Source organism: Cryptomeria japonica, chromosome 9 (genome assembly GCF_030272615.1).
Source record: "Cryptomeria japonica chromosome 9, Sugi_1.0, whole genome shotgun sequence".
Lineage (NCBI taxonomy): Eukaryota > Viridiplantae > Streptophyta > Pinopsida > Cupressales > Cupressaceae > Cryptomeria > Cryptomeria japonica.
Genome location: NC_081413.1, coordinates 683,181,750 through 683,206,114, shown reverse-complemented (window position 1 = coordinate 683,206,114; position 24,365 = coordinate 683,181,750). Strand labels below are relative to the sequence as shown.

At 38.4% G+C, this 24,365-nt stretch overlaps 1 protein-coding gene across 2 annotated transcripts in view; it reads right to left on the bottom strand.

Moving 5' to 3' along the window:
• The window catches only part of LOC131073972 (DExH-box ATP-dependent RNA helicase DExH14), a 247,896-nt gene that overhangs the window by 32,576 nt on the left and 190,955 nt on the right, over positions 1-24,365 (bottom strand). The window contains exons 37-47 of one of the 2 annotated variants that reach the window (XR_009113014.2): positions 20,986-21,135; positions 20,650-20,841; positions 20,482-20,547; positions 20,201-20,356; positions 19,742-19,885; positions 3,895-3,962; positions 3,646-3,814; positions 3,477-3,539; positions 3,027-3,122; positions 2,734-2,901; positions 2,346-2,436 (exon numbers count right to left, since the gene is read on the bottom strand). Coding sequence is in view for 1 of the 2 variants with exons in the window: in XM_058010506.2 (XP_057866489.2) it covers positions 2,734-2,901; positions 3,027-3,122; positions 3,477-3,539; positions 3,646-3,814; positions 3,895-3,962; positions 19,742-19,885; positions 20,201-20,356; positions 20,482-20,547; positions 20,650-20,841; positions 20,986-21,135 (1,272 nt within the window). In the remaining variant the exon portion in view is untranslated. The remainder of the gene's footprint in view (positions 1-2,345; positions 2,437-2,733; positions 2,902-3,026; positions 3,123-3,476; positions 3,540-3,645; positions 3,815-3,894; positions 3,963-19,741; positions 19,886-20,200; positions 20,357-20,481; positions 20,548-20,649; positions 20,842-20,985; positions 21,136-24,365) is intronic. The other variant, XM_058010506.2, reaches the window with a different exon arrangement.

Genomic DNA, 24,365 nt, shown 5'->3' with positions numbered 1-24,365 from the left:
AACTTTCTAAAATTATTAAGTTGCTTAGAATTCGCTCAAATTTCACTGGTAGCTTCCTTGAAGGGTCCTAATTCCAATGCATTGTTCATTTTCTTTTCAAAACCCTAAGGAAAAGACTTCTAGCAGCTTAGAATCTGCATCATAATCTTTAAGCCCTAAGCAGCGAGAGATGCTTAAGGAAATAATACAATTCCTATCGCATCCTCTCCATCAAGGGTGGCACTTACGTGTATCAACATCTAAGCCGTGAGGGATGCTTAAGGAAATAATACAATTCCTGTCTCATCCTCTCCATCAAGGGTGGCACTTACGTGTATCAACAAAGATCATTTAGTTATCAAAGCAAGAAACCTACATTAGTTGGAAAAAAAGAAAGGTATCTGGTAGGAAACATGTCAAACATCCATGCAAAAGTGTAGGAATTGTGAAGTGTTGATGTTAAATGTTTGACCAAATGTCTCAAGGAAAGTAAAAAGCCGCAAAAGGAATGAAAAAATTGTAGTCAGCATACAATGTTTATTGTTATATTCGATAATATTAGTTATTCTACTATGTATTAATTGTTCGTATTAAGTGTTTGTCGCTTTTGAGGGGTTATAAGCATCGGTTGGTTGACGGTTGCATTCCTCTTGGCAACTGTCGAGTCCTTTGCATATATTGTGTATCGTTAAGGAAAGTAGTATGATCTCATCGGATCAACTCCAATCCCTCACTAATCATCTATAGTCTTCTTCTATAATAATTTCACGTGCGAATAAAGACATATTTACTCATGTAATTTGGTATGCATTGTCATCTTTATTATTAATTCATGTTCTTAATTTATTAGATATAGCAGTAAACATTTGGCATCGTTTCCTCAAAAGAAATCAAGTTAGATTTGAGCAATTCATGCCCTTAGATCCCAATAAAGGCGAGAAGAGGCCACATGGTGGTCAAGACAATGAAATTTGGTGGTCTTTAAGAATCATCAAGCAACCAGAACGAAGAAGAAGATTATGAGAAACACTCGATAAAAATACAATAGGATGATTCTGAAGTTGGAGCCCTTCTCGAAAATGTAATCAAGTTGAAAAGATGACCTTTTCAAAATGAGGGAAATGCAAGAGAAGCATCAGTCTTTTCAAATCAAATGGCCCTAGCAAGCATATTCTAGGCGCTAGGATTGCATCAAAATAAAATCATGACAAGCGCTAGTGGAGAAAAGCAAAACTTGCCCAAGTTTATAGGAAATAGATTAGAGGATCTCATTAGGCACTATAAGACTTGTGGAAAAATCTGGACAGCAAATTGGCAAGATCATAAAACAATCCGGCTACGATCTTTTCCAACCACCTTGTGAGGTGTAGTGATTGACTAGTATACGAAAAACTGACCAAGCCTCCATAAATACATGGGAAAGACTAAAGGCCTCCAAGGAAGAGTTTAAATTGCTTCATGATGATAATGAAATAGTAGTAAAAATTTACAATGCAAAACAAGGTAAGCATGAAAATATACAAGCTTGTAATCGTAGACTTAAAAAATTGTTGGTAAAATTGTAAACAGAACTAGCTGACAATCCAAAAAAGCGATGCTTCATTGAAGGTTTACTTCCGTCACTAAGAAAAAAAAATGAAGGTAGCACTACTATCATCCTATTCTAAAGCCTACAATCAAGCAATGGACATAGAAAGTGAAGACAAAATGGCTTCATGCAGTAAAAGAAAAAAAGAGAAAGGAGGAAATTCCAATGACAAAAGTGATGATAAATTGGGAAAGGTATAAGCACTTCAAGGGGACATGCTCCAAATGATGAACAAAGTGAAAGTGGAGGAAGACACCAACAAAGAAACTAACAAACTATAGTGTACTAAGTGCAAAATTGAGGGGCACACAAGGTAATTGTCCTTGAAAGATGTTTTGTGAGATTTTCCAGGTTATGGGTCATTCGATAAAGGAGGGCCAATACAATTTGAGTATTAACTTCACATATGTAGCAAGTTATCAGATCCGGTGCAATCCAGAATTAAACATAATGTCACAGCTGCAAACAAGCTTTAATAAACAACCCAGAATTAAATATTAAATCACAAATGAAAACAAGCTTCAATAAACAACCCAGAATTGAAAAAAATGTCACAGCTGCAAACAAGATTTTATAAATTTAGAAATAGAACTATAAGCAACTGAGTCAGCCTTTATACTAGTTGGCAAAAAACTTTTGAAAACACTTTAATGGACGCATATGGCATCTCCCTAACTCGTAATTTTAAGCCTTCAAACTCATCTCAATACAATTCAATTCATCTTTTTTCTCATCAAATGCAACATTTATTAAAACATTATTTGGTTGTATTAATTACCTTTGCTGAACCACATGCATCTTTGGGATGTTCTATTCCAAGCCTTTAGATGCTATTGTTATGGTCTTTTTTCTGCTCTGCGTATGACTCCCTGTTTCACTTGGGATTTTGTGCAAGTGAATGGATGTATCTCAATTTTGAATCGCTAACAATGGTGAATTGTAAAGCAACCATGGTGTTGTTATCAATACAAGCAAATCACTGTTCTTGTGTACTACCAAAATGGTCATCAATGACACACAAGTTTAAGCAAGCCAAGATCTTAAGACTAAAAACTTTGGATTAATTGTGAGATATGAAGAGTGAAATGGAACAGTATATCACAAATATGGCAAGACAAATGGATGAAAATTAGTTAATAATCCAAGAAAAGGCCATAGAACTTTACCTGTATAACCATTTGCAAAAGATGCATGGAATTTAGGGCACTCATAAGCCATCCACTATTGGCAGATACATCAATCATAGCCTGAATGATTCGTATACTTTGGTCCAAAACAGATTTTAAGTCAGTGACATAGTCACTGATTGGCAACTCCAGCCGTGAGAAATGAGCCTGAATCCGACAATATCATTTCACACAAAAAAGAATAAAAAGCTTTGAATCAGAATGAATGAAATCTCTAAATAATTACCAGTTCACAATTTACTGATATAAACTACATTTTGAATGTAACCAACCTGAAGCAGCAAATTGGTTTTTACATGTGGATCATCCAAACTGTACTTATCAACTTCATACTCCACCTCTTTTGACAATACTTCATTAATATGTTCCTAAAAATGCAGCAATATTATATAGAGAATGAGAATATTGAACGTTTGCCAATAAATAGTGAGGCCCTGTGGGAAAACAATGGCTAAAAGATTTTTGACCTGACTATCATAGAAGAACTTTACCTCCATATAAAACTACAAAAAGAGTTACTAACTTGCTAAATATTATTTTGCAAATTAGAATTTCAAAATATATAATAATTTCATCACCACAATAACCATGTTTTTCCTAAAATTTCGGAATGAGGAAAGACTATTATATGTATGACATTCACATGTTCAACTACAACCAGAGTATCTGCAAACAATAATGATATCAGGAATAGAAACATAAGAGATGTCAAGTATTCATACCTCATTATGGCGGACAGGAAGTTCATCATATTCTGAAGCACCACAGAGTACATGGAATAATGTCTGCATTTGACAAACTTTATATTAGGTTACAAACAAAATCCCACAATTTAACAATTATAGTGGCCTATATTACAGTCAAGATTGATGATTATTTTGGCTATGTTACCTTAAGAGAAGTGTCAGAACCAATATTCGTTATAAAGAGTGACACAGTTTTGTAGCTAAGATAGTACTGACAAGCAACAGTGCCCAACATAAGAGGCTTGACAAAGTTATCTTCATCCACCTCTACACAACCAGCATCTTCCAAGTCTTGAAGGGTATCTGTTACTAGCCTGTAATTGTAGCATGTCAAATCGATGTCATTTCCTTTAAAAATAATTAAAAAATGCATGTTACATAAAAAATAATTTACCTCGACAAGTAAGCATTTACAGTGCTGCTCTCAGTATTCTCCAAATCGTAGTAGCTAGGATTCATTACCTACAATTGAAATAAAAACTCCAGAGTTAAATAAGAAGTCTATTTCTGGCTATTATAAGATTTTTTAGAATCCAAACAATTCACAAAATGATATTTTGCAACAACTGTGAAACAAAAGTTCAAAAAACAAGTTTTAGTCAATTATCATGTTTTGATAATATTGGTTATTTGACTATGTATTAAATGTTTATTGGCTTCGGGTAGTTGTATGCATCGGTTGGTTGGCGGTTGCATTCCTCTTAGCAATCGTCGGGGCTTTTAAATTGATTGTTTATCGTCAAGGAAAGTAGCATGATCTAGTCAGATTGACTCTAATCCTTGGCCAAACATCTCTAGTCTTCTCTACTAATAATTTATTGAGTGAATAAATCATCTCTATTATTAATTCATGTATGTATTTTATCAAATCGAGCAATAAAAATTTGATGTCATTTCCTTAAAAGAAATCAGGCCAGATTTGAGTGATTCATGCCCTTACATCCCACTACAGACGAGAAGAGGCCATAGAGTGGTCAAGACCATGAGATCAAACAATCTTTGAGGATCAGTGAGCAAAAGGAATGAAGGAGAATATTACAAAAAAACAATTGAGGAAAATACAACTATATGATTCCCAAATCGGAGCCCTTTCCGAGAATGCAATCAACTTGAACAGTCAAGACAACCTTCTCTAGATGAGGGAACTTGGGAGATAAAGTCATGTCCTTTGACAAAATTGTACAATCATAGTCTTTGAGACATTTAAAGGTTGTCAATCGGAGGAGAAGTCGAGTCAAGCGTGTATAAAAGAAAATTTCAAGGCAAAGCAAATGCATGGAAGGCTGAAGCTGAGAGAAGAGTTGAGGATTCCTTCGTCGCCAAGAGTGCAAGAGAAGCATCAGAACGTCCGAATCAAAACCCCCTAGCAAGCATATTCTAGGCACTAGGTTTGCATCAAAATAAAGTCTAGAGGATCAAAGGATCTGAAGATCTCATTAGGCACTGTAAGACTTGTGAGACGATCTAGACAACAAATGTGCAAGATGATCAAAGTTTAAAAAAAAATTGGCTATGATCTTTTCCAACCACCTTGCAATGTGTAGCAATTGACTCATATACAGAAATTGATCAAGCCTCCATTAATTCATGGCAGAGATTGAAGAAGAGTTTATATTTCTTCGTGATAATAATGAAATAGTAGCAAAAACCTACAATACAAAACAAGGCAAGCACAAAAATGTGCAGACTTATAATTGTAGACATAAGCATTGCCGGTAAAATTGGAAACAGAACTGATAAAGGATCTAAAAAAGTGGTGGTTCATTGAAGGTTTACTTATGTCATTAAGAAAAAAAATGTACTACCACCCTCATCCTATTCTAAAGACCACAATCAGGCAATGGACATACAAAGTGAGGATAAAATGTCCTTGCATAGTAAGAGAAAAAAAAGGAAGATAGAAGTTTGGATGATAATAGTGACAAAGAATTGAGAATTTTACAAGCACTCCGAAGGGACAAGCTCCAAATGATAAAAGAATTGAGGGCAGAGAGAGAAAAAACAACAAAGAAACTAACAAACTATGGTGTACCAAGTGCAAAATTAAGGGGCACTCAACATGTAACTATCCTAAGAAGATGTTTTGTGAGATTCAGCAAATTATGGGTCATTCAATAAAAAAGTGCCCATCCAATCAAAGACTAGGGCTACACAAGTACTTTTTATGTAGGGAGAGCAACCACTCCATCGAAAGTACATAATGCATCTATAGGCAGTTAATTGAAAGAGGAGGTCAAAGCCAAATGAAGTACGACCCCAAAGGTCATCCAATCATACAATGTTGACAATGTAGTGAATGGGGACACTTTGCAAGAAATTGTCAGAACAAGCAGGGCAAAGTGCAATTATTGTGCGAATGGTGTGGACCTAGAGGCCATAAAGAAGTTGGATGTCCGAAAAGGCTAGCATCAACCTAATTAATGTTGACAAGCAAAATGAAGTACTCACTGTTGGTGTTGGAAATAAGCCACATCCGGACCGACGATGGACTGGTCCAAGAGGGGCCAGTAGCTCAGTGGTAGAGCACTCCAGCAGCGTATGGAAGGTCCTAGGTTCGAGTCCTAGCTGGTCCATGTCTCAACATGGTATCAAAGCCAGGTCCAAGCTAGGAGCCCAAAGCACACGAGAGGTATGGCTTAAGGGGAGGTGTTGGTGTTGGAAATAAGCCACATCCGAACCGACGATGGACTGGTCCAAGAGGGGCCAGTAGCTCAGTGGTAGAGCACTCCAACAGCGTATGGAAGGTCCTAGGTTCGAGTCCTAGCTGGTCCATGTCTCAACACTCACCATTATTCATGCCGAATCAAAGAAGGCTATGTACCTAGATGCACACACAAAAGATGAAAGGCTTCATGAAGCAAGGGTCGATGTGGAGAATGCTATGGATAACAAACATCACCACTCAAATGCAAATGCAATTATAATAACAAATCAATTACAATCCAAGAAAAATATAACAAGGCAAGTACTTGAAACTAGTGTATCAATTAAAGTAGTAGATTTATTACAAAGTATTCCTAAACTTCAAAATGCTATTGTATTGAGGAGAATGTGATGGTGCATGCTACAAGACAATTGGAATATGGTAAGGATTAAGATCCAAAAACTGAACCTCCACTATCAGGTAATTTAACTAACAAGAGTGAATACAGAGATCCTTTGAAGGAATCTCACCAATACAATTGTTGATAATCAGCCAGGCATAAACGTGCTTCTAGAAGACATTTGGAGAAGTTTTGGCAAGTCAACTATTTGGCCCCCAAGTTTTCAAATGGTGGGTGTAAATCAACAAGGTATTAAAGTACTTCAAGTTTCAATGGGATAACAGGTAATTATTAGAACGTAATCATTTAAGCTAAACTTTGTGATCATTTCATTAAGGAAAATAAGTATGATGCATTTTTTGCTCGAGGTTGGCTAGTAGCAACCAAAGCCAAACACAATTGTAAAAAGAATACAATCACCATTGAAAACAAGGTTCGAAAGCATGTAATTGATCCAAAGAACCAAGTCATACGTGAGGAAACAACTTCCTCTAATTCATTAGATTCAAATTCTGGAGAAGAATGGATGATAAATCAAGCTCTGATGGAACAAAACAACAAAGGAATTTTGGAGTTGTAGTCATGTTCAGAGGATGAAACAAATTCTCTGTGTGGCCTATTTCAATGGCAAATGAAGGATTATGAGGTATTTCAGTCAACTTGTACTTTTCTCAAAGCTACAACTCTCAATGAAGAGCAATCGATGAAACAATGCAAATTTACCAATATTACATCTTAGAGTACTAACAGCAATTACAATAAAAGAAAAAGAAAATTAGAAAATAAGATTGGAATAGAAAAAGAAAAATTTAAATTCAGCAATTGAAGGAGGAATTTATAGAATGCCCAATCACATAAATAGCCTACAAGGCCCAATTACACAAGAAGCTTGACTGCATCAAAAGGTTCTACTATATCATGTTGAGACATGGACCAGCTAGGACTCGAACCTAGGACCTTCCATACGCTACTGGAGTGCTCTACCACTGAGCTACTGGCCCCTCTTGGACCAGTCCATCATTGGTCCGGGTGTGGCTTATTTCCAACACCAACACCCCCCCTTAAGCCACACCTCTCGTGTGTTTGGGGCTCCTAGCCTGGGACTGGCTCTGATACCATGTTGAGACATGGACCAGCTAGGACTCGAACCTAGGACCTTCCATATGCTACTAGAGTGCTCTACCACTAAGTTATTGGCCCCTCTTGGACCAGTCCATCATTGGTCCAGGTGTGGCTTATTTCCAACACCAACACCCCCCTTAAGCCACACCTCTCGTTGGCTTGGGTCTCCTAGCCTGGACCTAGTTCTGATACCATGTTGAGACATGGACCAGCTAGGACTCGAACCTAGGACCTTCCATACGCTACTGGAGTGCTCTACCACTAAGCTACTGGCCCCTCTTGGACCAATCCATCGTTGGTCCGGGTGTGGCTTATTTCCAACACCAACATATCATACGGCTTATAAAAGACATTATATGAACAATTAAATTTTACATTGCATGGACAATAAAAATTCCTATTGTATAGAGGTTCCTTCAATGTGCATCATGCATAAGCCTTATTATCCAATTACATCATATGATCAGCATTTCCTTGCATAATACATTGGTCCACTCACACCATACAATAATTCCCTCAATTGCTCTACACTATATATTGGCATCATTTGTCAAAGGGTGTATAACTAAGAATAAAGTACATCGTGCAACCCTTGTGTGCTTCGTTCATAGTATAGCATAAAGAAAAATTCCTACAACACATTATATGACCAAATCATTTGCTCCCTCTTCTCATCGTATGGCATGTTCAAGTTGTACGCTCAAGACATTTACCCACCCGAAACATTATTGGCAGTCCAAGAGAGTAAAATTAAAGTCATACACCTTGCTCACTTTAAGCATTGTCCCCTCATCACAACATATAGCAAGTATTTCACAAAGTACGGGAACGTCATCATCTTTTCACTGCACAGCTTGGTTGCATGGTATTTGTTGGAAATTTGTCATTGATGTCAAATGTCAAAAGAAGTTGCCGCAATTTAATAAACTTTCAAGAGATTGAAATGATAAAGCAACATTTGTTCCAGTATACCAACCGATTGATTCATGTGACACGATTTGCAAACAAAAAAATATTGAATGTTCTTACAGACTCTCTCAGAGAACTTGAAAAGTTTGATCTTTATTATTGGCACGATTACAATTCCAAATCTGGTCACAGAAGACGAACTTGAATCTGGTTTTTATTGTTTTCTTTGTCAGCATAAATTCTTTGGTGCTATTGTTCCACGAATTTCTTCTAAGACAGTCGATTCTAGAAAGTATGTTCATACATTGAATGATAAAGAAGAGTTTGTTAAACATATCAATACAAGTAATATTAAGTTATAAGAAACAGCAGACAGTTGTAACTGATATGGGCAGTTGTATGGTGGTCAAAACTTAAAACTCCTTATCGTTAGAGAAAAGAATGGTCTATATATATGATGCTTGAAGTTGATATTGGTAATAAAAAATTAAACATGCATGTCATGTTATTCTGAAAAAATTATGAGCGTGTATTATTAAAATAAATATTATATCTGATGTGAAATGAGCAGGTTATAAGCCGATGAAAGAAGATTGTGTGAATGACATGATTCTTGAGAAGGGAGGTATTAAAGTAATGAACAGTGAGAGGGTTCCATTGATAAGAAAAGATTTGAATAAGATGACAGCAGTATAAACAAGAGCTCTATTGTTTGTAGAAGACTTACACACACTTTTGCAGACCTGTTTCCTTTGGTGACACTGTATCAAGATATATATCTGAATTGTTAAAGGTTCTTACTTTCAGATTCCGATTATTGTGAGATGTAAATAATAGCAGTGACATTTTAACATCTTAATGTTTATTCTTATTCTGAATTTGTTGAGACAGGATCATTGGAGTTTGTCAACAATTTTCGGGTCATAAATATCTTGTTTTGCAGAGTACAAAGATTACCAAGTAAAAAAGGTGTTGAGTATTATATTCAGTTTGTGTCAATCTGTATGAAAGCATTTCATATTGTAAGACAACAGGGATGTTGTGAATCAGAAGAAATGTATTGCTGTTAGTATTATATTTTGAGAGATTTCTTTATATAGTAACAATAATAGAATATCTCTGCATATGAAAGAAGTCTGATTCTGTAAAATAGTTTTGTCACATTAAAATGTGTGTCAAAAGATTGATGATGTAAAGATTGCAAATTTGTTAGTAGAATGGTTTGACAGGTACCTTTATCAAAATGAGTTTACAAAAGAGAATTGTAATTTGTAATTTTGACTAGTGTTGGGTTGGTGCTAAGATTATTGAGTGGGTGCTCAAATTGACAGAGTTGGTGCTCTTAGAATAGGGCTTTGGTGACTCCTTAGGGTCGGTACCCTTAAACATTGTAATTGAAGTTTCAACTGTGAGGCTCGATTAGGACAGTCGATCCTAGCAGCATTTCTCACCATGGTTTTCCCACTTTGAATTTCCACATATTTCTTTGTGTACTGGTTTTATTGTGTGTGTTGTGTCATGCTTCAATTCAGTGCTTTCCTTTCATCAGTCAGATTTAAAAAGGTTTAAATTTTTGCAAAATTCTAAGTTGAACAAAAAGTTAAAAGTTTTATTTACTGCTGATTCGCCCGTGCCCGCCCCCTTCTCAGTAGTAAATCTGTGTTTTAAGATTGGTATTAGAGCCAGTACTTAAAAAAGACCTAATCAGTCTAAGTAGATCTTGGCTATAGGACACATGGCTAGTTTGGAAGGATCTTCGTCCAATAAGGCACCTTTGTTTAATGGCACCAACTGTAAAGTTCCCTGACCGTACAGTGCAACTGGCAACGGCATATGAACTGGCAAAGGAACGTTTCATACGGTAGATAGGTCGTACGGTGGTGAGAGGGGTGGTCGTACGGTGGTATGGGAGGGGTCGTACAGTGCAGATGTTTGTACGGTGGAGTGGAGGTTGTACGGTAGTGAGCCGTACGGTGGGTGCTGGAAGGAGAGTACCGTAGTGGGTCGTACTGTGGGTGTTGATGGGAGTGTACGGTAGTGAGCTGTATGGTGGGGTGAAGGTTGTACGGTAGAGGGCCGTACGGTGGGTGTTGATGGGAGTGTACAGTAGTGAGTCGTACGGTGGGTGAATGCTCGCCAAGTTCCGTCGTTCGAACTTGTATAGCATAGTCGAATGAATTATTATCATTCCAGGCACAAGAGACTTAAGTGTAGATAATGAATATTCGCACAGGCACAGGAAAATATATTGATAATGATCTCACAGTAGATTACACAAACTCGGAACAGAAGCAGAATAGGGTGAGGAGAACTCCCACCGAACCTGTGGATGCAAGTAGGGAGGATCTCTCACCTCCGAAATGACAGACAAGCTGAACTCCAACTGGAATTCGCACAAACAAGAGTAAATACCAAAATTCGCATACCTAAGACAAAGACTAACTCGGCCATATATATGGGCTCCGCGAACTTCCCGAAGGGTTACAAACGGGCTGACACGACCAACCAAGACTTGTCTAATCTAATTAAATAAAAGGGCCCGAAAGATTATTATTAAATTCGGGGCCTTACAATAAAGTAATTAAATTTATTCGGGGACATCACAGTCCTCCCGGACCAGAAATTGCTTGCCCTCAAGCAATTGCAAACTTGGATGCTCCAGAATTTGCTCGCCTTCCCAGGTGGCATCCTTGATGGGTAGATTCTTCCAACGCACAAGGAACTCCTTGATTATGCGTGATCTCAACCTCTTTTCTCTGACGTCGATGATCTCCACTGGCTCCAGAATTAGTTTCCCTTCTTCGTAGATGGGTGGCAGATCCTTGGACGCTGTGAGGCGCTGCCCGACGGCCTTCTTGAGACATGACACGTGAAAAACATTGTGAATCCGACTCCCCTCAAGAAGCTCCAACTCGTAGGCAACTTCACCCACCCTCCGAACCACCCTGTAGGATCCATAGAAACGCGGCTTCAACTTCTCCTTACCACTTGTCTTCAAGGAGATTGTCTATACGGTTGAAGTCGGAGGTATACCAGATCACCAACCTCAAAGTTTCGTTCAACCCGGTGTCAGTCAGCATACATCTTTTGCTGGTTTTGAGCCCTCTGTAGGTTATCTTTGAGAGATGTCAAGATGTATAAGCTCTCCAGAAGCCAATATTTGGCCCTCGGTGCACAACTGTCTCCCAATGCCAAGTCAACAAATGAAGAAGGTTCATAACCGTACAGAGCTTTGAAGGGTGGCATGCCTATCGACATGTGATAGGTGGTGTTGTAACAGTGTTCACCCAAATGTAACCAGCGAACCCAAGCCTTCTGTTGAGCTGAAACGTAGATCCTAAGATAAACCCCTAGCCATTTGTTCACAATCTCGATCTGTCCGTCTGTCTACGGATGGTAGCTCGTGCTGGGCGACAACTCGGTTCCTGCCAACCGAAACAACTCCATCCAAAAAATACTCAGAAAACGGCTATCCCTGTCACTGAAGATGTTTCGCAATAGACCATGTAAGCAGAATACCTCACGGAAGAACAACTCGGCCACTTGAACTGCTTGGTAGCCTGTGGGGATGGCAAAAAAATGTGCATACTTGGTCAAGCGGTCAACTACAACGAAAATGCAATCCTTTCCTTGCACTCTGGGGAGCCCAGTAATGAAATCCATCGAGATGCTATCCCATTTCTGGTCAGGATTGGCAGTGGTTGCAGCAGTCCGGCCAGTAGGGTGTGCTCATATTATATTTGTTCTCCTAACAGGTGGAACATTCCCACACATACTGCAGGACGTCATTCTTAAGCCCCTTCCAGGAAAACCTTTCTCGGATCTGTCTATAGGTTTTCAAGTATCCCGGGTGTCCAGCCAAGGGAGAGTCGTGCATTTCCTTCAGAATCTTTTCCTTCATCTTGGACTTGGGTACCAAATAAATTTTGTCCTTGTAGTAAATGATGTCGTCAACCACCTTGTATCGGTCATCCTGCACTTGACCATCCATCAGATCGCAGGAAAAAGTATTCTTGGAGTATTCAACCAACAGGTGTTCCTTCCAATCCGTTGAAATTTGGGATAAAGAACATATGGCAGGCCTTCTTGATAGGGCATCAGCTACCACGTTATTCTTCCCCTTCACATAGTCAATGTCGAAATCAAATGCCTGGACTTTGCTCACCCACTTCTGTTGTTGTTCATTCAGATCCCTCTGCTCCAAGAAATATCGCAAGTTGTTGTGGTCTGTCCGCACAACAAACTTTGCTCCGATGCAGTACTGCCGAAACTTCGTCAATGCGTGCATGATGGCGAGCATCTCCTTGTCGTAGATGGAGTACAACCGCTCAACTCCCGAGAGCTTCTGACTCTCGAACGCAATGGGGTGATGGTCTTGCATCAACAACGCTCCAATGCCTTCTCCCGAGGCATCGCACTCTAGGATGAAAGGGCGAGTGAAGTCTGTTAGTGCCAGAACTGGACACATACTCATAACTTCTTTTAATTAGTCGAAGGTTTGTTGCACTTGCACATTCCAATGGAAGGGTCCTTTCTTTGTCAGATCTGTCAATGGTGCACCAAGTTGTGAAAATCCTTTCACAAACCTCCTATAATAACTGCACAATCCAAAAAATCCACGCAGATCCGAGAGTCTTGGGTGGAGGCCAATCCAAAATTGCCTGAATTTTCTCCTGGTGAACTTGTACCCCCTGGGCACTGAACACGTGACCCAAGTAACGGACCTCGGTCATTCCAAATTCACATTTGGACCTTTTGGCATATAATGATTGCGATTTCATAATCCCCAATACTTCATCCGAATGTCCCAGATGTTCTTCCCAGGTCTTGCTATAGATGAGTATGTCATCGAAAAATACCAGTAGGAACTTACGTAGTTGCTTGTTGAAGATGTGGTTCATGCAAGACTGAAAAGTGGTCGGAGCATTGGTTAATCCAAACGGCATGACCAAGAACTCATAGTGTCCATAATGGCAGTGAAAGGTTGTCTTTTCCACATCTTGCTCCCTCATACGGATCTGATGGTACCTGAAGCGGAGATCAATTTTGGAGAAATAGACTGTGCCATGTAGTTCATCCAACAGCATCGATCCTGGGAATGGGGTATCTGTTCTTGATAGTCTTCTTGTTCAGTGCACGGTGGTCAACACACATTCTGAGAGTTTCGTCCTTCTTCACCAGTACCACCAAGGATGCAAAGGGGCTAGAGTTGGGCCGGATCCATCCTTTATCAAGGAGTTCCTGGATGGTTTTCTCTATCTCTTCTTTGAACTTTTTTGGGTGGTGGTAGGGTATGGTGATAACGGGTTTTGCCCCTTCCTCCAACTTGATGGTGTGCTCGAACCCTCGGTGTGGAGGTATACCTGGTGGAATGCCAGCAAAGACCAAACTATGCTTATCCAGAACCGACTGAAGTTCCTCATCCTAGTAGTAAGTCGGATGCTCTTTCACAGGTTTTGTCAAGATCGAGCAATGTGTTGCCCAGACTATTTCATCATGCCGGAAGATGGCTTCCATACGTTTGGCAGAAATCTCCCTCGAGCCGCCATTCGACATTCCTCTAAGAACCACCTTCCTGCCATCTACCTTGAATGAGAACTCCATCCTTTTGAAGCTCTGTGTGTACTAGTCGAGGGTCTCCATCCATTGAATGCCCAATATGACATCCGTGTCATCCGGATCTACTACAAAGAAATTGTCGGTCACTGTGTAATTTCTCATGGTGATGCTCACTTGCGGAACCAAGTGAGTGCATGATAGGAGATTGCCTCCTGCCACCTTGACATTGAACCCTTCATGCTCCTTTGTACACAAACCCCTTCGGGTGACGAGTGATGAGTTTATGAAGTTGAGTGATGCCCCACTGTGAGCATAACCAAGACTCGTTGCCCTTGGAGTGTACCACGTACCCTAAATACGCTGCACCTTGGGGTACCCGCCAATGTGGCAATGACCCCTACCCTCCATACCAATGTGGTTGGTCTCCTCGACAGATCCCTCCCTTGGTGGTTCATTTTCCTCAGGCTCCTCTTCTCCATCGGACATTACTTCAATATAGTGAATCTTTCCTTTGCCCAAACATCGGTGTCCTGGTTCCCATGGCTCCTTGCAGGTGAAACAAAGCTTCTTCCTTCTAAGTTCCTGTTTTGTGGCTTCATCAAGAAATGATCTCTTCAGAAAGGGTTTATTATCCTTCTCCTTCGGAACGAAAGGTGGTTTGGTATGTGCAAAATTTCTGGAAGAGGAAGATGTTGCCATGTCATGGGCCTTTTTGATTGCTTTCGTGACTGTGCTGGGGTTGAACCCTTTTACCCAACCTTTCAGAGGTTCCATCAATCCGTCCATGAACAAGACTACCAATCTCCGCTTTGAGATGTCTGTTACCAACACGGACAGTCTCTGGAACTCTGTGATGTAACCGTACACCGGTCCCGACTGTTTTAATTGCGGCAGCTCCTTGAAATTGAGTTCTGGATCCTTCCCGTCAAACCGATCTATGAGCTTCGTCGTGAAGTCAGCATAGGAAGTTATCTGGTCATGGCCGAGAGTGACCATTCCATGATGCCACCATTTGTGCGCGACTCCTTCCAGGTGAAGTGCTGCAAACTTGATAGCTTCATCTTCAGGCATGAGGTTGAGTTGGAAGTAGGTATCTTCTTTTTGAACCCAAGCTCGTGCCAAGGTTACTCCGGTCCCATCAAAGGATGACAAGTTGATCTTGCCAACCTTCCGCTTGATGTCATTGTTATAGTGTCCATAATAACCCCGACTTCTGCCACCCGAGTATTTCATCCGGAGCTCAACATAATCCTTGAAGGATATGTCCCCCTCGAGATTTGCATCCCTCCAATCTTAGTTCAACTGTGCTTGCAACTCCTGAAAGGTGGGTTCATGTTCCCTGCGTGGCGCTTCTGATTTCTGAGGAAAAGTAGGCATCAGCGGCCGTGAATGTGAGCATTGGATGTTTGACATTCCAGTGACCGAGTCATCGCCATGCCCATTTTATTCCCCATTCGTCTTTCCCAAGGCCAATTGTCGTAAGGTTTCCTCCATGATTTGTTGTCGTTGCTCCCCTCTTGTTATGGTGTCGTTGAGCTAAGCTTGGCTTCTGGTTAGCTCCCTTAATAATGCCTTGACTTCTCTTGCAGTATCCTGTGGTTCCCCCATTCGATCGGCCGAACGATACCTCCTTCTAGTGTACACTTGCATCCACTACATGACAAGCTGGCAAGATCACAAGCTTTGATACCACTATAAAGTTCCCTAATAGTACAGTGCAACTAGCAAGGGAACAATTTGTGCGGTAGATAGGTCGTACGATGGTGAGAGGAGTGGTCGTACAGTGGTATGGGAGGGGTCATTCAGTGCAGATGTTTGTACGATGGAGTGGATGTTGTACGATAGTGAGCCGTACGGTGGGTGCTGGAAGGAGTACGGTAGTGGGCCGTACGGTGGGTGTTGATGGGAGTGTACAGTAGTGAGTTGTACAGTGGGGTGAAGGTTGTACGGTAGTGGGCAGTACGGTGGGTGCTGGATGGAGGTGTATGCTGGGTGTTGATGGGAGTGTACGGTAGTGAGTCGTACGGTGGGTGAATGCTCGCCAAGTTCCGTTGTCCGAAGTTGTATAGCGTAGTGGAATGAATTATTATCATTCCAGGCACAAGAGACTTAAGTGTAGATAATGAATATTCGCATAGGCACAAGAAAATATATTGATAATGATCTCATAGTAGATTACACAAACTCGGAACAGAAGCAGAATAGGGTGAGGAGAACTCCCACCGAACCTACAGATGCCAAGTAGGGAGGATCTCTCACCTCCGAAATGACAGACAAGCTGAACTCCAACTGGAATTCGCACAAACAAGAGTAAATACCAAAATTCGCATACCTAAGACAAAGACTAACTCGACCATATATATGGGCTCTGGGAACTTCCCGAAGGGTTACAAACGGGCTGACACGACCAACCAAGACTTGTCTAATCTAATTAAATAAAAGGGCTTGAAAGATTGTTATTAAATTTTGGGCCTTACAATAAAGTAATTAAAATGGAAAGTTAATTTTTTTTCTTTAGGTTTTGATGTTTGGATGGTAGTAGAAAATGGTTATACTATGCCTAAACTTTCGTTAACCAATTCTACAAAGAAAAGGGATTATGAAAAACAATGCCAAAGCTAAAAAGGTTATATTATGTGGTTTATCAAACACTGAGTTTGTTAAATTTATACATTGTAAAACAGCTAAGGAGATTCGGGATAAGTTGAAGAGCATTTATGAAGGAGATGACAAGGTAAAATACGCCAAGCTACAAACCTACAGAATTTGTTTTGAAAGCTTAAAGATTAAAGATGAAGAACAGATTGCAGAGAATTTGTTAAGACTGGACAAGATTTGTGAGGGAGGAGAGGTTATTGTTTGAGATTGTTGCTAAGAGTTTTTGAAGCAAACACTTAATACATTGTTCTATTGTTAGTGTGTTCTTGTGTTGTTTTGGAGCTCGCATGGTCTCACTCTCTTCATAGATTAGATTTGCTTTCATGTTATTAGATGGACTAAATTTGATAGGATTGCTTGTTGCAAAATTCGTGCTCATACTTTTCGTGTGCAGCTGATTGTTGCATATTGTACAACGTTAGCCTAAGCCTCAGTTATTTGTGTATGTTTAACTTTGATTATCAATAGAGATTGTTCGATTTGATGGTGTCTATTGATAATTTGAAAATCTTTAACACACCCTTTGAAGATTGCACTGCCTTCATGTAGTTGTGCATTGCTGGCGAAGCGAAGCATGGTTGGATTTTGCATAAGTAATCTCATCTCCGTGTTCATAGGATTAGATTAGCCTTATCCTAGTTCTCTAAACCTTTCCTCATTTACTTTTCCGCATATCTTAAATCCAAAAGCACAAAAAATAAAGCTTTCATTGTAAATCATTTGTATAGAAATCCTTGAACTTACTATCCTCTTCAAGTGAATGCGTAAGGCCCCTTTGGTTAACAGCAAACCCATCAACTGACTGAGTCACGTTCATGCATTGAAGAAACCTTGGAGTTAGCCGTTTGAACTTTTCGTGCAATCTTAGCATACGGACTAATTTTGATCAAGAGAGAGTAAGGTGACCATTGGTACTTTATTCTGTGTTCGGTGTAGTCCTAAAAAACACGTCAACAGTCCCCTAGCCATCCCCAAGTCCCTAAAATGTCCCCGGGACCAAGATGGGGGATTTTGGCCCGGGGACACATCCGCAGGTAGCATAGCTAACAGCTCATCTGCCTTTCAATCTCAACTACACTATTAAAATTAATAATATAATTACACAGTTCCATAAGTGATTGATTGATTAAAGTTCATTTCGGTGTGCTTGCTTAGCTTCTCCCTCTGATTGTGATATGCTGACAGGGGTTTGTTTATAGAGCAGACCCAACTTGCCAATGTAAGTCCTAAAAATGCCTAACAAATTGTTAAGTTCTATATGTGTTTACTGTGTTATATCTTGCAGAATAAAAGAAAATTGCAGATGTCAAATTTTGCTAGAAGTATTGGACAGCTTAACTGACAGTTTTAATAGGGACTAATATTCTTTTACAGAAATCAGTGGGTCCAAAACTTCAACTTTACGATCTATAAGAATATTTTTGGAGATCTGGTATGAGATCCTATATAATTAAATGGAAGATGATAGTTATGCTCAGTGACAATGGTTTCAGTACATGGACAAGTTTGTAAGATATTTAAATTTTCAATCAACTTTACTTGCTAATCAATGGATTATTTATCTGTAGTTGATGTTTGAATAACAAAGAAAGGAACATGAAAAGCTATGTGATATTGTATATCTTATAAAAAAGAAGAAAAATAAATGTGATTATAAACATGCATGGTTTTGGTCCATGGACATGACAGAAAATTGTTATCTCACTAGACTAAGCTACTAGTGTTGTGACAACATTATGGAGAAAATAAGTGCTTATCTTTATCATTATGGATATTCTAGAAACCATGCTTTTCTGAAAAAGGAGGTCAATAGTGTGTGAGAGATCCAATGTAGTCATAATTTTATTTATGACTAGCATTATTGTTTTATCCTAATTTTAACGTCATGATCTTACTTTTTATCCTAAGCTAAACATGACTGAGAAGAATACACGAGTAGGTGCATATACCTGTTAGTCTATGAAGAAGCCCAGGATTTCATATCACATTAACAGTTGGAACCCCCTGTCCTAGCCAGGACACAATATTGTTAATAATGAATGGTTAATGCATTTTATATCTTAATAGCACTGAGTTGTGATAGATTACTGGAGTTTGTAGAAATAGATTTTCATGCAAACATGATTCAAGCAGAAGCATGATTCTTGGCTCTCTATTGTTGAATACATTTACTTGTCTAAGTTACAATTTGTCTCTTTTCCTGGTTCCATAAGAGAAGGAAGATAGAATTTTTGTAAAAAATAATAGCCAAAGAAATTTTACTGGGTAGTTTCTATGTTCTATCAGTTTTGTTACAAGTCGATATGTCCAGGAATTGACAGTTTTGTACAGAATAATAACCAAAGAAATCCTCTTAGGTGCTTTCTATCTTCTATCAGTTTTACTAGAATTCAATGTTTATAGGATTTGGTTCTCAGTTTTGACAGTTTCAACTTATGGAATTATCTGCACCAATCTTTAAGTATCAGATCCTTATCTGCCTTTGTAGGTACTATGTTTTAAAATATTTAACAAATATGAATATCAAACTTAAATGCCACTCTTACTAACCTTGGTTGATAGAAAAATATGATCCTAGACATGTGCAGTAATCCACAACACCTTTACATGCACAAGACAAGTGAATTCATCTCTTCATAGTTCATACACTTTTAACAATAACTCTCTTGCAAGCTGACGATTTTTAGCTTATTTAATCTTCTTTTAACAAGAACTCTCTTGCAAGCTGACTAGTTTTAGCATATTTAATCTTGTTGATCCAAAATACATAAATGATAGAAACATTCAAAGCAATGGACTAGAATGCAATAACACAATGAAATCATAGGGTCAATGTTATCCAACGAACTAAAACTGAAATCATGCCATGTGATTGTTTCCATTGACATTCTACAATGCAATAACACACACATGTCAACAAATATCGCAGATTTTAAGCTAGATCCATACCAAGCGCCGATACAAATAAGTCCAAGTGAGGTAAAGAACAGCATCCTTCTTTTGAGAAATAGTTCCAGCAACAATTTCTGCATTGATGTGGTTATGCAGCTGGTCCTTGAGACTACTTTCAACAGGAAATGGTTCGTACAAGAACTAAGTTGAACAAAAAAAGAAAAATTTCAGGAGCTTTTTACTAATAATCTTTCTAGATTAAAGAAAAACATTTCATTTGAAATTTCTTCTAGCTGCTTATTTGAATATTAGTACATTACTTGCACAAATTTTCTAATTATAAAGCAAGATTTTCCTTGAGTAATAGCACATTCAGTACAAATACATTTCATGACCCAAAGTTACCAAATAGGTATACATATTAATACCTACTACCTAGAATTTGTTTATCTTTAAAATCAAAGGATTTTGGAAATACAAAAAAAAAGATTTGAAGTTTATTATATTGATTTGCACCTTTTTGTAAAAGCTTTTCTTGGGTTCATGCACAAGTATAACTGCCTTCCCATTCTGATCATATTGTGGGCGCCCTGCCCGACCCATCATCTGTAAGATGTCTGTGATAGGAAAATCAACATATCTTTTTGCTTTGCCATCATAGTATTCTGTTCCCTGAAATAGAAATACAATGTACCATACTTAAGGAAACTAAACTTCAGGCATAAATTAAATCCTTGCAATTGTGCATTTTAATATAACAAGCTTAAAAATATAACTCAAATTTTAGTCATCCTTACCTTGATTATTACAAGGTGTGCTGGCAGGTTTACACCCCATGCTAATGTGCTTGTGCAGACAAGCACCTGCCATTAAGTAAATAATGCACACTTGTTACAATGGAAAAAGAGCTAAATAGTGAAAAGAAGACAATTTTTTTAAAGACATATATGGAATACTGTGTTCACCTGAATTTTGTTGTTTGAGAACAATTCTTCAACCAATGACCTGTCACGATCATTTAAACCAGCATGGTGCAAACCTATACCAAATTGCAGTGTATGTCTTAAATTTATATCTGTAACCTGTGCAACTAGCATTTCGACTTCTTCTTCAGGAAAATTAAGGAATTGTTTTGGCCTGTCATCAGCAGCTGCAAACTGGCAAAAACAAATTGAAGTTCACCGGCAGTGATTAGTACACTACTTATAAATAAATAGATAAAAGATTAAAAGTTCACCAACAGTGACTACAATACACCAAAATTTGTAATAATCCAAACCATTACAAAAACACTGTTATACCTGAATCAGGTCAAGAGCTGTAAGCCGAGTTTGACGACGGGAGGAAACAAATACAAGTACAGGTTTGGATGGCGAATGAGTTGCTATAGCAGCATAGGCAGGTTTGTTCATGCTATTCATCCGTGGGCAGTAGAATTTTCCAGGATATCCCTGTTCACAAACCATCAAGATTGTACCAGATAAAATTAATTCTTTTCAGAAGAACCATAACATCTAGACTTAGAGATGATATACTGCAGGTAAAGAAACTACCAATAATGCAACCTGTACAGAATTCCTTACATGGAAAAGCATATAAAATTGTAAATGCATTAAGAAATGAACTCAAATTTCTATGATGAATATGCATTAAGAAATGAGCTTAATTTTCTATGATAAATATCTCAACGTATTCTCCATTTGACAACTCTATAAATTCCATGAAACCAGGATTTGAACATCAGAATTCACATGCTAGCTATGTTGCACCAAGTTTCCAAGATGCGGATGACAGGGGATGAAGGGAAACATTCTGAAGATGGATATTTTGGACATTGATAAAGCATTCATCATATACAGTATAGATCCTTAATAGATAACATTTACAATAAAACGCCCAAAGGCTGCAAGTTCCACCTACAAAAAGACAAAAAACATAGAAAATATGCTGCTACCCCTTAGCTTGCAAAAAACTTGTACAATCAATCAGCCTATCTCCCTTGTCTAAGGATTGTAGAGGTTGACACAAGTGACTAGAAGTTCCTGTTCGAATCAGACCCTGATCTAAGGCATCAAAGATAAAAACCAGTAGCTTAATTTGTTGTGATTAAAGTAGAACCTATTAGAATAATTAATTCTTTTAGTCAGTTACCTTTTCAGTGGTTCTATTTATGGTCATTTAGCTTATCTTTTAGCTTTTTAGTTCATCATCGTAGTTGACGACTCATTTAGCTTTTTGCTGTTTAGTTCATTAATTGAAACTATTGCTTCTTTTATAAGAACGCATAGTTTGCTTTTTAGATTTTAACTTTTAGCTTTATTTAGCACTTTAGCTTCATGTTGAAGCTTTAGATTAACGGTTCGTTCTTTTCAGAACACCGTCTTGTAATTCCTTTATGTACACTTGTATATTCATTAGTAATACCATTCAATATCGTTCAACTATTGATTCAATTATTTTACATGGTGTCAAAGCAGGATTGGGTCTGATTCCCTCACGGGAGGACACAGAATTTGGGGAGGGTTACAGATCACAGAGCATGGATTAAAATTTTTGGAAAACTTATAATTCTAAAATTATCCTAATTGAAATTTTTTAGTGAAATTTTCTCAAATTATTTTAGGGCATTCTTGCTTAAGAATTTTCAAAGGGATTTTCAGAAGTTTTTTTTTCAGAAAATTTTGTGATAGATTTTTTTATGCCATTTCGTGGGTTTTGGCAGAATTTTTTGCAAGTTTGGTTCACCTTTTTCACCACCTTCTCTCCGCGTTTTCATGGTATCATAGCAGATTGATGGGATTTCTTAAAGTTTGGCACATTTTTTAATAAAAATTCGTGAATGCGCTACTTGGATATATTTCCCAGGTTTTTTTTTTTTTTAAATTTATGAAAAAAATTGCAGGAATTTTTTAAGGGTTTTTCGAAAGTCTTTTTCAGAAAATAGAAGGGTTTCTACGCGGATTTTTGCAGTGTTCACAAGTCTGTTGGGCATGCTAAGCTTCGTGGGTTTCCAGTTGTCTGATTTTCGTGCAGATTTTGAAGGATTTTTTGCATGGAGAAATTTTTCCTTCATAAAATCTTTGGAGTTCTTTGGCGAATTTTATCAAATTCGTGGACATTTTTCATAGAGATTTTTGGCAGGTATTTTGGCTAGGGTTTTTCAACCCATCTTTTCTGTCTGATCAAAGGTTTGAAGGCGTGTGAACTTTCAGAATTTTTTTCTTTCAAGATCGAAGGTTTCTTTTGTCGAGATTTTTTTGGGCCTGTTCGTGCAAAATTGTGGGTCGTGTATCTGATAAAGGGTTTTTTGTGCACGTGCTTTACGATCTTTTTTTGCCACGGATTTGTTTTTCATGCAACTTTTTCTGCCCTTTGCAGACGATTTTCAGTGGGTGCAAAAAAATTTGATGTCTTTTTGGCAATATTTTTCGAGGGCTTTTGGCGACACCGTTTTTTCTGATGACTCGTGTTTCTTTTTCTGGTGACAGATTTTTTGGCCAACAATATGCATGTGGGTCGCATTTTGACAGTCGCGATTTCAGTTTTCTTTCTGCACGATTTTCGTGTTTTGTGGCCAGTAAGTGTTTGGGCGGCAGCAATTTATTTTAAAGGTCTACGTTTCTCTGCACACATGGATTTTTGCCCGTGTCTGTTGCTACGACAAGAGTCTTCCTAGCTGAAAGACCCTTTTGTGATTTTCGTGGCAATTTTTCCTCCCACCATGAGCCCTGATCACCCGATTTTTTACAAAAATTGCACCTCGCGAGTTTTTTTCGAAAGTTGTTTTGGAAGAAAATGGTGTTTTTTTCTTTGTTCAGTAGAAATCGAAAAATCACAGTTTTTTAATGCAGAAAATTTTTCTGATTCTTTTCAAAAAATTCACGTTTTCTGCAAGCATACTCCTCGGGATCTGTGCCTTTTTGCTGATTATTTTTCTGTGCCCTACGGTTTGCACACAAATTTCTGGGTCTTCAACAAATTTCAAAATTATAATTTCTAGGTTTTTAGCAAACCTCAAAATTTGCACATTGGGATTCGTGCCTCGAATTCCACTCCAACGTTTTAGATTCTTTGTGCAGTTGTTTCTATTCTGATTTTACACAAATTTCTGGGTCTTCAACATTTTTCAAAATTATAATTTCTAGGTTTTTAGCAAACCTCAAAATTTGCACATTGGGATTTGTGCCTCGAATTCCACTCCAAGGTTTTAGATTCTTTGTGCAGTTGTTTCTATTCTGACTTTTAATCAATTTCTTCGGTCTCGTTTTTTGTGCCTTCACAAGGTTGACCTTCTTCAATCTCGGTTTTAATGATGGCATCTTTGACCAACATCATGTTTGAACACAATCAAAAGTTAAACAGCCGCAACAACACCTAGAAACAACGCATGTTGACGATATTTGAATATCGTTGCCTTGATCATATTGTTTTGGGCAGGCCTCTCATCCTACAGATCTCAGGGTTTTCATGATTTTTTTCCTAAAAAATTGTCTGTCGGTTTTTTTATTTTTTCCACAAAAAAATCATGGGTTCCTCAAAAATCAAGGTTTTGCCGCGTGATGTCTGGTGTTGTCCAAAGTTCTCAGACTCGGACTCGGCAAGGCCAACTCAACTCGTGACTTGGCTATGACTCGGCAATGGCTCGGCAAAATCAAAAAAACCCTTGAAATTTAGAGATTTT